Genomic DNA, 13,026 nt, shown 5'->3' with positions numbered 1-13,026 from the left:
CGTATAAAAGGCTTGAGTGGTTTCCGCCCAAGTTGGAGGACTCCACGAACACCAGGAGGAGGAGACTTCACATCTTGTGAAGATCTCTAAGCGCTGCGGAGCCTATTGGACCCAGCGTATTTCAAGCAGGCAATAGGGGTCTGATCAGCCTCTAGCCTCTCCCCGTCGCCAAGCGCAATCCTCAACGTATCCCTCTTCCCTGCACGCAAAAAGGATCCACGGAGCCTCGACAACTCCGTGGGAGTGATCCGAGTACTGTCGGAGTCCTCAAATGAGGATTTAAGTGGAGCTTTGCCTGGGAAACTGTCCAGCCTACACCGCAACCATCTTCAGTGTAAGTAAACAATCTTGAATCAACCATTACGCGTCCATGCCTAATTCTAGCGTGTCGCCTGCTTTCTCCGACCCAGCGTGCCCGGGCTGCTGGCCACAGCCCGCGCGGCATGAAAAAGTTCCCGGACCGCTCCCGGCCCGCACAAAAACCAAAACAGTCTCTGCTACTGACCCCATAGAATATTCTCTTTCAACAGCAGCTCTCCAAGAGCATCACAAGCAGAATGGCTATTTCACCGTCAATTTGTTAGCTGTAGACATGTAAGCCTTCTGGCAGGAGAAGAAAGGTAATAATGCTCGGTTTACAAATGGGAACAGACAAACTGTAAATATATACATATAGATTCAATACTATAACAATATGACTTTCCCAACTATTTTGATTTCAGTACTCAATACTATTAAAATCATATTTCAATATGGCTTTAATTTCATAGTCCTTGGTTTAAATCCTCCTCTTCTGTACACTGAACTTCCTAATAGAGCAGCCCCATTAGTAAACTACATTTATGCTAATATACTTGCTTGCAGTGATAATTATCATAGCCCTTAGCCCTGGTCCTTGCCAGTGTGAGTGCATCGGGAGGGGTTGGTATAGCATAATAATTATACAATTAGCCTTGTCATGGCAAGGAGCTCTGGGAATAGAGACATCTTGAAGCTTAAAATGTGGACAGCTGATAGATGACTGTCATTAAGCTCATCCTTTGTTCATTCAGTGATGGAATAGTCACTGAGCTGTAGGGTAGGGTTTCTTAATGAAAAAGAAAGACCTTGAACTACTACCAGTTTTCTTCACCTCCTTGCAACCTCTCCATTCACCCTTGTTTCCTCCCACTGCACGCACATTCTGTCCATCTCTCACCCCTGACTGCTTCAAAATAACAAAAGCTGCCTCTAACAAGCTGTTCCTTATCAATCAAAACCTGACAGGAAGTAAAAAAAAACAGAAAAAAAAACAACCTGCCCTTGCAATGGAGCCAAATGGCTATAATCTTAGCCCCACTTTTTTACTGCATCCCTCACTTTCTAGATTTGGTGATGGCTGAAACTAATACATACTAAAGATGTGAGGCATACAATAGCAGTTGCTGGGCTAGTCCCTTAACTGAAAGTAAATCAACATAGCTCTTTTGAATTTAATACAGCCCTATGGATATATACCAGCTAAATTGTCTCTCAATCTTTACCCTAGGCAACAACAAAATATTCAGCTATCAAGTCTAGCACTGAGAGAGTGCACAGTGGCAGAAATCAGCCACAATATAGCCTATTTGCCAAGCAAATTATAGAAAAACAGCAAGGCCTACAGAGAGAGCAGCACAGGTTGAGAGAGAAGTGCATCCTAGATAGCAAGAAGATTAATTAAACAAGGATATTCTTTTGACTTAAAGGCTCCTACATAGTGGCTCCCCCCAACCCCCCATCCCTCCTCTCCTCCTGCAAGCTACCACTGCCCTTATTCCTGGATGGAAATCCCAATGGAAAATGACAGAGACAGTAATGTCTGCACATGCCTTTGGAAGACTTTCCCCTGGGACACAGAGATACATTTACATATCCCTTTGACAGGTTCATTGAATCCGATCCCAGTAGTTCCCCCCAACTCTCTTTTCCAGTATACTTTCAAATGCTGTTTTTCTACATGTCCAGATGAGTGATCCTATGCATTGCTTTGGTTAAAGTAATTTGAGAAGTCTTTTATATGCAGAAGAAATAAAAATAACCCCCCAAAGTACTTTATTTTCCTTCCGTGACATGCTGAAGTATCAAACGGATTGTGCTTTGGTTTATTATTATTCTAAGGTCATGCTTGTGGAATTACGGTACTCTAACATACCGTAATGAACAGGTTTGACAATCATGGAGGAGGGGCCCATGACTGAATGGAGTAGAACACAAGGCAAGGACTCAGGACACCTGGGCTGTATTCCACAATACCTGTTATATAACCCTGAGCATAGTCCCTTCTTTTGTCTGTGCCTCTTTTCCTCCTGTGCCTTACCATTCCTCTTCTGCCTTTTCTATTTAATTTGTAACAGTTTTTACAGCAATTGCCTCTCCTTATTGTTCACCTACTGCTCAGTACAATAAGGCCCTAATCTCAGTCAGGACCTGTCAGTACAAATGCAATAAAATAAACAGCAGTAATGAATGAAGTCATAACTCTGAAGGGTGATTGTTTTAAGAAGGGTGTTGAAGCACCTGATGAAATTCCAGGGATTAGCATTCAGTCCAGCTTCCTTGCTAAATCTACTCTGTAAGCTTACTTCAGTGTGTAAATCTACATATCCATTTAATTCATAATTACCAGAAACAAGGTTGTTTTTTTTAGAGGAAATGCATAGCCCTTCAACTTACAGTGTTCTGTAGTGAGCAGGGTAAAAGCTAGGCAGCGTAATACAAGACGGAAAACAACTGTTATGGTGCATGACAGCCTGAAAAGCAACATTTCGAAAAGTGAGTTAGGGCCAGATCCAAGGAAGTATTTAGGTGACTAACACTTAATATGATTTTAAGAAACCACAGTTTAGGGACCTAAATTCCTTTTTGGATATGGCTCCTAGCTCACCGGGGCCATGCCTATATATGCGCTTTACTGCAGAGTAGACTAATTAGCTACAAAGTAAAGTGTCACCATCTATATGTGTGACAGTATTAGGCTGTAGTAAACTAATTTTCTCCAGTGTAAGATAGTACTGTTGGAAACAGTACTATTTTATGCCAGAGTAATTTATTGTGATTAAACGCACACGTAGATGCTGACTGCAGGCATAAATTGTACCCAGTCAGCCAAGGCAGCAGGAGGGCTGACTCCTTGCCTGTTGCCTAGCTAAATGGCTCTGCACTTTCAGTACCCTTGTGCCCCAGCCAGCTCCTCTGCTGCCTGACACCACCCCCCAGAGCCTGGGGCTGCCCCCGACTCTCTCCCCATCCCGTATACCCTGCCAGGCAAGGCCTGCTCTGCCCCAGCTCAAATTGTTGCTGTCCTGGGACCACGTGTAGACACTACTCCTGGGAGTAGTTTTCTCTGGTTCAAACTGCTCTGGAGTTTATTGCTTCTCATTATTGCATGGGTAGACGCACCCCAGGAGAGTTAACCCTGCTAATAATCACATGGTAAGGTAATGATCTATGAGAGTAAGAGTGGTGGACACAATCCTAACTATGAATTAAGCCTCAATTTAACATTCTACAAGCATGCTAATTGTTGTCAGAGTATTGTCTAGCATCTCTCCCAATTCTGGGACGGTCCAAATAAAAGATACAACCACACAAATATTGCTGCACACACTTTCTCTGGACTGTCACAGCTACCACACTACAAAAACTATTACAAATGCTGTCAGGCCATCATGGCTTTATGCAGTTTCTGAGCAGAGCCATAAACCAAGGACCTTAATTATTTTGGACTGTATTCTCTTTCCTATGTAGAATAGTTCCTCAATCCATGAGCCATCTCATTCATTCCAATAAGATTGCAGGTAGTACAAAATATTTCTCCATTTCTATAAAAGTTAGCAGAATCTGGACCAAAATAAAAACACTTTTTATGTTATGATTTTAGCTACTGGCTATGTAAACCAGAATCTATGACTAAGCTCCACATGCTTCCCCTCGCCTCTAGCAAGTCTGGGGAAAAAATTACTCCTGTCCAATTTATAATGGGTCCAAGTAACAGCATGCAAAGATCTTCCACAAACTCTTTTCGCTCTTTTGGGCAGCTGATAGTTACTTTCCAACATGTTTGGTTCGAGTTCTTATGCAACATGAAATTTGCTTTTCATTTTGTGCAACTGTATTTGCATCCATATACAGAACAAGCATGGGAGTTAGGGATATAGCCTCTGAATCAGAACTTCCTAGACCTTTAATGCTGGAGGCTGCAAGCGAGTGAGGAACCCTGGTCATACCCAGTTCACTCTCCCTTTCAGCCTCCACTCTCTGGTACTGTGAGACACAGGATACCGGGCAAGATCGACATATGGTTTAACAGTAAATTGTAGGTCTTATGTTGTTTTGTACTGTAGCTCTAGGGATTCTATACTTTAACAAAAAAAGTTTGTCTTGGAAAACAGCATATTTTCACAGAAGAGGTACAGCAAGGCTCTAGTACAGTACAATTCCCCATGTGTTTCCTCAAGTACCTCAGTGCCAGATTTTAATGATATTTAGACATTTAAAGTTAATTCAGGTGCCCATTACATACAGAGCCCCTAATACCTTTGAACATTTGGCTCTTAATCCATTCCTAGAACAATCTGGTGTAAAATTTCCATGACCATTTATTCTACCTTTGGTTCGCCTGCAGACTGCCTACTCTACTACTCTCACTGACTTGTACCTTGGTATGTGAATAGGGGATGCAAACCTGAGGGATTATTGCTTTGTTGCACTTACGTGTCTTGGGATTTCACATGAAAACACTAACAGTTGAATTCTTAAGCCACTGAAATATTTAGTTGGTTGAACTCTAGGCTAAAATGTCACAGGCTCAGTCTCTAAGCTATTATGTATTCTAACAAAGCATTGGAGAGGCTTTACATTTCTGCCAACTAAAAGAACTAAGTCCGCTCAGATATGTCTGCTGCCTACTGGCCATATTTTATTTAGAGTGTTTGAGGCAGCTCTGCCTCTGGGACTTTCGTCTTTGGAATAAGAAGCTTAAGCTACTGGAAGAGACTGCAATTAGCCTACAATGACATAATAACCAAAATAAAGTGTATACAGTCCATAAAAGCAAAATAAAGACAGCTGATTTCCCATTCAAGTGTCAGTGAATATTATTTAATAACTGTCCTAAAGACAACCTTCAAAGAAGATCTCCAGAGGCCTTGACACTGGTACCCAGCCATCTTCCTATCTAGCTTCTGCATCTAGTTTAAAAAAAAAAACAAACAACAAAAAAAAACTAGAGACATCTGGAAATGATTGTCCAGGCAGAATTAGCAAATGTTCTGAAGTAATATCTCTAATAAAAACAAGCCTGCATGTTGGTAGAAAGAAAAAGGCACAACAGGGAAGGTATGCACTGCAGCAATGCTAACTCAATTTTAAAACATTCAAAGAAATAAACCCAAACCCCAATATCAAGGCAATTCAACATCCTTCATCCCTGTCCTTACCAGGGGAAAAAAAAGTCCTCAAAAACAGGAGAGGGGAGAAAATGGATATATATTCAATGAAAGGCAGACATCTGAAGCCGCCCCAGGGTGGCTGAGTACATGTCTGGGTGGTCACCAAACAGTCATTTGCTCCTGTTACAACCCGACTGCATTTTTGGTAGCTTTGAGACAGGCTCAATAAACCTTTCCAAAATGCCCAAAAAGCCTGCTGTTGAAAACAATCCCCATGCTAGGTGACCGAGCCTGTAAACTAAACTACAAAGCTCTGTGGACACAGATACATGGAAAATACACAGATTTTTCACTTAGTAATATAACGGGCACTCTAGTTTGATGCAATAGCTTGCTTCGGCATTCATTCTTCTGGAAACCTGGCTATTTGCAAGCAAACCAAATCTTTCAGCCATTAAATGTGACTGATGAGTGGCATGGCAATACTGGTACACCCCTGTCATGAAGTTTTCTGCCCCAAATTCATTCCAATTTTTTAGATAAGAGGACACCATCAGTTGGCCCATCAAGATTTTTTGTCATCACTACCTCACAATTTTTTTTTCCATGCATTGCTTTTAGACATTAAACATCTTTAATATAAAAGAGCTCTGATGAAGAGATACGGTTCTTCAACAGCAGTGATATGTGATACAGAATAGACCTTGTTCTGGTAAAATAAGACCTTCTTTCCCCTGCTCTGTGGTATCTTACTGTTGATTATACAGTTTAGGCTTGATTGCGTTTGACTCTTGCATATACCTGCTGGTTATACAGAATGAATCTCAACACCCTCTTTTTCCTTCAGCCCTCCTCTCTCAAGGTAAAATGAACAATTATTATCTTTGAACCCCGCCATTGCTTATTTTATACTAATATTCAGCATCTGTAGTAGCCTTCTGTACTAAGTGAACCGTCTCCTCACTTTGCATCATAGAAATGCACTGACAAGCTACTGCTGGCACAATGGAGAACATCCCTTGTAACGTGTATGATTCTTTTGCTTTTAGTCCTTCTGCAAACCAGTACTGTCAAGAAAGCAAAGCAGGGTACACAACTGAGATGCACATCTAGCAACTAAGAAGTGACAGGTCCAGTCAAGCTGTGACTATAAAGAAGGAAAAGGGCAACTATGTAGCATGCAATATGCAGTTTCAAGGAAAGCAGATGTTTGTAACACTTTTCTTTGTGAAGAGCCAAGCAGATGAGCCTCATGCTGTAACATGAGGCCAAAGCTAAATTAACCTTTCAGTTATTGAGCTATGGAGGAAGATGGATTAATTAAACTTTGCTTCTTCCTCTCAGTAAGCCACCTTTTGTTTCAAAGAATTTCCTTCTTTCTCCCATGTAGTTCATCTGTTAATATCACACATTGGGTGCATCTGCACATGCCTGTACAGTGACGTTGTTACTGTGCTGTGCTTTAGTACTTCCTTTTGGAAGTACTAAAGCATGGTGCAGTAGCAGCTCATACTGTACTGTACACTGAGCACGTGGTTATTTTTAGGTGCCACTTTGCTGTAGTGGTATGCCGTAATGAGGGATCACCCCGCTGCAGTGTCACATGTAGATGCGTCCATTTGGTCTATCTTTCTTGGAATGCTAGACTGATATCTCAGTATTCACATTTTCAAATGTGATATTTCACCTCCTTCTCCCAAACACACATATGCACATGCATGCTCATGCACATTCCAATCATCAAGTATTCTAGGCTATACTTTTCCAAGTAGGGTGCTTAAACCTAGGCCTCCACTCCACACAAGAGCTTGAATTTTGGATCTGATCCTAATTCCACTGAACACCAGTGGAAAACTGTAAGTGACTTCCATGATGATGAGTCTCCCCAGCTACCATTAGTAGTGACCTGTACTACTGATCATTGCTTCCCTGCTTCAGCTGTTGCACTATATCAGCTCCCTATACAAAGCTCTGACAAAGCAACAGCAAGTGCCATGGAAAGTCTGATCAGGCTAGGCCAATGCAAGCTGTCTCATTAGAGCCTGAACAATCAGACGCTTATAGGATCATAGGAAAGTGGGGCTGGAAGGGACCTCACAAGGTCATCTAGTCCATACCTTTCCTTAAGGCAGGACCATCCCTGACTAAACCATCCTAGCCAGATGTCTATCTAACCTGATCTTGAAAACTTCCCAGGAGGAAGATTCCACAATTTCTTTATGTAGCCTGTTCCAATGCTTGACCATTCACATAGTCAGAAAGTTCCCCCTAATCTCCAACCTAAACTTCCCCTGCTGCAGCTTGAGTTCATTGCTCCTACTCCTGTACCCTACAGCCAAGAGAAAAACCCATCTCCATCCTCTCTATAATTGTTCTTCCAATGTTTTTAGGCAGTTATCAAATGTCCCCTCAGTCTTCTCTTCTCCATTCTAAATAACCCTAGTTCTTTCAGCCTTTAAGCCTTGCCTCCCAAATCCCTATTTATTCTTGCTGCTCTACACTGAATTCTTTCCAAATTGTCCACATCCTTCTTGAAGTGTGGGGCCCACAACTGGACACAATACTCAGGTGAGGTTTCACAAGTGCTGAATAGAGCAGAAGAATGTTATGCAACTTTTGGAAACAAAGGTGGGTTATTTTTATATGCATGGAACCATGGAAATGTTTGGTAATAAATAATAACAAGCATAATCAATCAAGAGAGTGAAAAACAGATGGAAAGGAGGTTTTTCTGAGAGAGAAGAGGAAAATGTTTTCAGACACGGGATGAGGAAGTTAACACACTTCTTAATATGCCCTACAAATACCCAGAGAGAAATAACAAATATTTTCCTGCTGGCTGCTTTCCTCCTGACACACCACAGCCTGAACTGGGTCCCTCTAACGCTAAACAGCAAGCACATCTACATGCATAAATGCACATTTATGCATTAATTTGCTTTTCCTAATGCACATTCAATTTAGTACCTCCAATGTAAGGTACTAAATTAATGAACATTAGGCTTCCCGAATGCACAGGGGCACAAACTCATTTTTTTAGGTCTTGCTTAATGCTCAGTAGCCTATTGTACTGTACATTAGCATAATTGCACTTTTTTTTTTTACATACTGCTTTAATACTCAGTAAAACAGGCTACTGCGTATTAAAGCATAAATATAGACATGCTCAGTATAAGCTACTGGATTTGGACTAAGAGAGAAGACTTTCTGGTACATGCTGTAGCAAACGCATAACCTCTGCAAACAAGCATGCACTCACAAGTGAATTATATTTTCACACAACAATTAATAATATTAGCAACTTTTTAAGTAGTTACTGTTAAATTGTCCTTGGTTCTCATTCACACTAGATCCCTGTACATCACTCTGGTAGAACAGAACAGCCCTAAAATGTATGTAAGTTATAGTTCTTTAACAATTGCATAATACATCATTCCTTGTGATCTAATATCAAAATAATGTGCTGTAGGTGTGACACTGAATATCAGCATGTTTATTGCAATAAATAAATAAATAAATAAAGCACTGCTGAATATGGGTTGTATCAAGGGTAGATTTATGGTCTGTGTCTATGCTGTTTTTCCATGTCAAATGAGCTAGAGTCCCTATCTGAACGATGATGGTTTAATTCAGGCAAATCTCAATGACATCCATGGGACTTACACTTGAGCAAAGACTACAGAATCAAGCCTTTGATAGAAAGCATATCATAGCACTAAACTGTATTACACTGCTGCCACTGTGGTAACCCTTGGCCACAGCAGAACTGTGAGGGGGCAACCCCTGCCCATAAATAAAGAATTTTTATCTTCACAGATAAAGGCTGGTGCCCTGGTGGTATATATCAGGATCTGGTGGGCAATTTGGATTCAGATAGGTCTAGAAACCTCAGGTCAGTCAAGCAGCTTGTACAGGCAATAGGCTGAAGAAGCAGGTCACATGGAAGAAGTCACTTAATCATTCTGTACCCAGATTGAGATTTATTGGAGAAGGGGTCTTTCTGCTGCCTTTCTTCAGGGACACCATGGTAAAACTGCTTTATCCTGCTTTAGCCAAGAGAAATATTTTGGTTGCTACCTGGCCAGTACATATTATGTTCTTGCACAGAGTACTGGAGTTAATTAAAAAGGTTACCCAATAATCTTAGAAAAACTAAATATTCCAATCCTGTTTCTTGCATAGGAATTGGTACTGCTGCTTTATGAGAAGTTCTATGTTTCTTTGTTTAGTTGTGAAATTTTAAATAATTGTACAAACTTACCTTAGCTATTTGGACACACCAGTTTAGCAGGAGCTGGGAGCCAATGTTATCCTTATGTTCATGAACATAGTCCAACAAACAGCCATGAGGCATCAGTTGAGTGACCAGCTGAATGGTAGGGCTCAAGCAGACCCCCAAGAGTCGTACCAGGTGTGGATGATCCATGCTTGCCATAATAAGAGCTTCCTGTAACAAGAAAAACATCCCAAAGATATTGTGGCTTTCAGAGGTTCCATTTACTGAAGATTTACAGCTCCCTGTGCAATATCAGAAAGTATTTTGTAGCTCCCAGGTACTACACTGGTTTGTGTTATCTTCCTGTTTCTCATGAGATAACATAAGGCACTTGTTGGTAAGATCCAATCTGATGAAATTTATGTTGCACAATACTGAACAGTAGGCCAAGTCATCAACTATTGTCAATCACTCCAGCTCCATGGAAACCTTTGCATGGAAATTCTGTGCCTTCCTGCAAAAAAAACAGCTGTCTATTGCTTTGACAGACCATTAAAAATGTAATGGTGACCATATTCATTACATGAGACCATTATCTGCTTCAAAGATGCAGTCATTAACATCTGTCTATAGGAAGCATTCCCCCAAAAGTTGCACAGGCCACTTGGCCCTGACCAACAGTTACACTGTGGGTGTGTCTACACATTCATTAATGCGCAGTAGTTACTGCACATTTAATTTAGTACTTGCTTAATGAAGTACTAACCAAATGCACAGTAGCTTGCACTATGGTGCAGTAGTGCTGGCGCACTTTTTTGTGATTCTTATTGTGCAGTAGCGTAATACTACTGCACAATAGTATATTAGCACTTTTTTGCCTGGCACGCTACTGTACAGTGTTTTTAAGCTACTTCTCATTAAGCAACTCATGTAGATGCACCCTTAAGAACTAAATGTTACCTCTCTGTACTCCCACAGGATGTGGACCAGCCTGGCATTAATCTAGCAAAGTACTGAAGCCCACCCTCACAGTTAAACTTTGCTGGAGCAAGGCCCTTGTGTTCAGCATTTGTAGCAATATGATGTTAATGGGAATTTTCCCTGAAAGACCATTTTATGCTTTGTAAACAGCATTGAGAGTGGGATAATTAAGAGTAGGATTGTCAAACATGCCTAAATAATTAGGCTTGCAAATTCCAAGGAAGTCAGCAGGGCTTATTCCCTTAAGTCACTTAAATGATTGTAGAAATCTGACTCATGAGTTCAGTTCCTGACTCTAGTACCTTCCCAGGTGACCTCAATCCAGTCATTTTATCTCTCCATTTGTCATGCTATTAAATAGTCCTTTTGTCCCACCTTTGTCAATCTGTTTAAGACTGCAAACTCTTCAGGGCAGATCCTGCTTCCTATAATCTATTTGCCCTGCACCTAGCACTAGTAAGCCCTGATCGCAATGAGCCTTCCAGGCACAACTGTAATAATATTGACAGCAGAGTCTGCAAGGAGTTGAGTGTGTAAACTCAGTCCTGTGGTTCTACCCCAAGAGTCTCCCATTGGTTGCAAGACAGGCAAGCACCACAGAGCAACTGGAATCCTCCTACAAATCCGTAGTATAGGGAAAGCTGCCATTACCACGACCCTGCTTTCAGGAAAGGGGACAGAAAACATTTATCTCTGATTTCCCAAGATCAGCATTTCAGTAGCAACCATTTCACTGAGGCAGAGGAACAATGAAAAGTGAGAGAAGAATGAGGCTTTGTGAAGCTATTTCAGTTTTCTCCCCCCAAAAACCTGTAAAGAAATATTTCTGACAACTTAAAGAATAACAACTATAATAATACCACGTGGGAAAAAAAAAAAAAAACAATGATAAAAAGTTGGCATCAGAGGAACACAACAAAAAAAGAAAAGATTCAAAAGGGTTTTGGTTTTTTTTCCTACATTAAAAAAAAATCCTGGCAAGGAGGCTGGGTTTGTATTAAAGAAAATTGCTCATCACAGTACAAAGTGTATTTGAAACCAAATTGCGGAGTATTTGCATAATAGTTCTCTTTTTTTGAAAAAGAAAAGATGAACAAGACACTAATTGTAGGTTTTATTTTTTTCATAAAGAAAATAGCAGATGGCCTTGTTTTTTTTCTTCCTTTTTCTTTTGAAACATATGTGAAGAAATTTGAGAAAAAAAAAAAAGTCTATTCAATAAGATGATTCAGAGGAGGAGGTCTGAGGAAGATCCCAATACAACAGAGGAGAAGGGGGAGCTTGGTTTAAGTAGTTTGTTTCATGTTAAAATTAATATAGTTCTCTGTTACCCAACTCTCTATGGGGTCTCATAGATGCAATTTTAGCCTCTTTCTGCTGTCACTAAAAATGTCACTGAAGGCCACCAAAATAAATACATGTTGACAGGTGTATTATCCATTTTCAAGAAACAAAATTACTCTGCCTCTCTTTTTCTTTTACCCCATAAATTCTCTTGGAGATGTATTAGAGAGTTTTTCTCCCCACTCTTATGGGCAAAGTAATAGTTGTTTCACTAGGAACTTTAAAGTAGGTGTATCTTACTTTATAATGAGGCTTAATTAGAACACGGGCAATATTTTTTCATTCACTAGAAGATGAGGAGGGCTAGGACAAAAAGCTCTGAAGCACGTGTCCCATTAGTTTCTGGCCATATGCCATTTGTCACTCTTATTTGAGTCTGATGGGAAAACATTTCTGTACAATAATAAAAGTAAGGAGCATCATTTGTCACATCCTGGTATTATTAAGAAATTTATATTTCCTCACAAGTTTGGGACAGAGATTCTGGAAACAAACAAATTATTTTCAATAAACTTTTTAAGGGCTGTTCTACAATAAATCAAGTCTTGTAACACAGCAAAACCTTCAGTGTAGCTGTAACCCATCAGTCTACAATGAATATTTATTTAACACGAATCCTGCCTTCACAAATATTTCCTTGGTAGTAAAGGTATTTGCATCACACTAGCATTTAGGGCCAGGTACACATATTATACTTTTACCCGTATAAGTGATCAAAAACCAGTCCATACCCATAAAAAAACAGAAATTCAGCACACAGACCAATTTAAAAAGTGGCAGAACCTGGTCTAAGATTTGCCCCACCCCCTCCTCCTCCTCCCATCAAAGGGCAAATGTGTATTCTGTTTGCTATCGATCTAAACTACGCTGCTTGCAGAAAACCACATAACTTAGATAGATTCTGCCTTGGGCTTTTTGAATGTCTGCACCTACCCTAGAAGATTCAACTGAAACCAGTGCCCTAGTGGGTTAGGCAACCAGCAAGCAGAAAGTAATAGTCAGATCCTGATTGGAAGAGTTATAGTCTAAGTAGGAGACAGACAAACAACAAGAGAAAGGAAGTTTTATGATGGG

The 13,026-nt window shown here is 40.5% G+C and overlaps 1 protein-coding gene across 1 annotated transcript in view; it reads right to left on the bottom strand.

Moving 5' to 3' along the window:
• The window catches only part of ERBB4 (erb-b2 receptor tyrosine kinase 4), an 819,609-nt gene that overhangs the window by 158,333 nt on the left and 648,250 nt on the right, over positions 1 to 13,026 (bottom strand). The window contains exon 21 of the mRNA XM_025202487.1: positions 9,673 to 9,858. Within this exon, the coding sequence (XP_025058272.1) occupies positions 9,673 to 9,858 (186 nt within the window). The remainder of the gene's footprint in view (positions 1 to 9,672; positions 9,859 to 13,026) is intronic.

This window comes from Alligator sinensis, unplaced genomic scaffold (genome assembly GCF_000455745.1).
Source record: "Alligator sinensis unplaced genomic scaffold, ASM45574v1 scaffold730_1, whole genome shotgun sequence".
Lineage (NCBI taxonomy): Eukaryota > Metazoa > Chordata > Crocodylia > Alligatoridae > Alligator > Alligator sinensis.
Note: the sequence above shows the minus strand (reverse complement) of the source record. Positions and strands in the feature narration are given on the sequence as shown.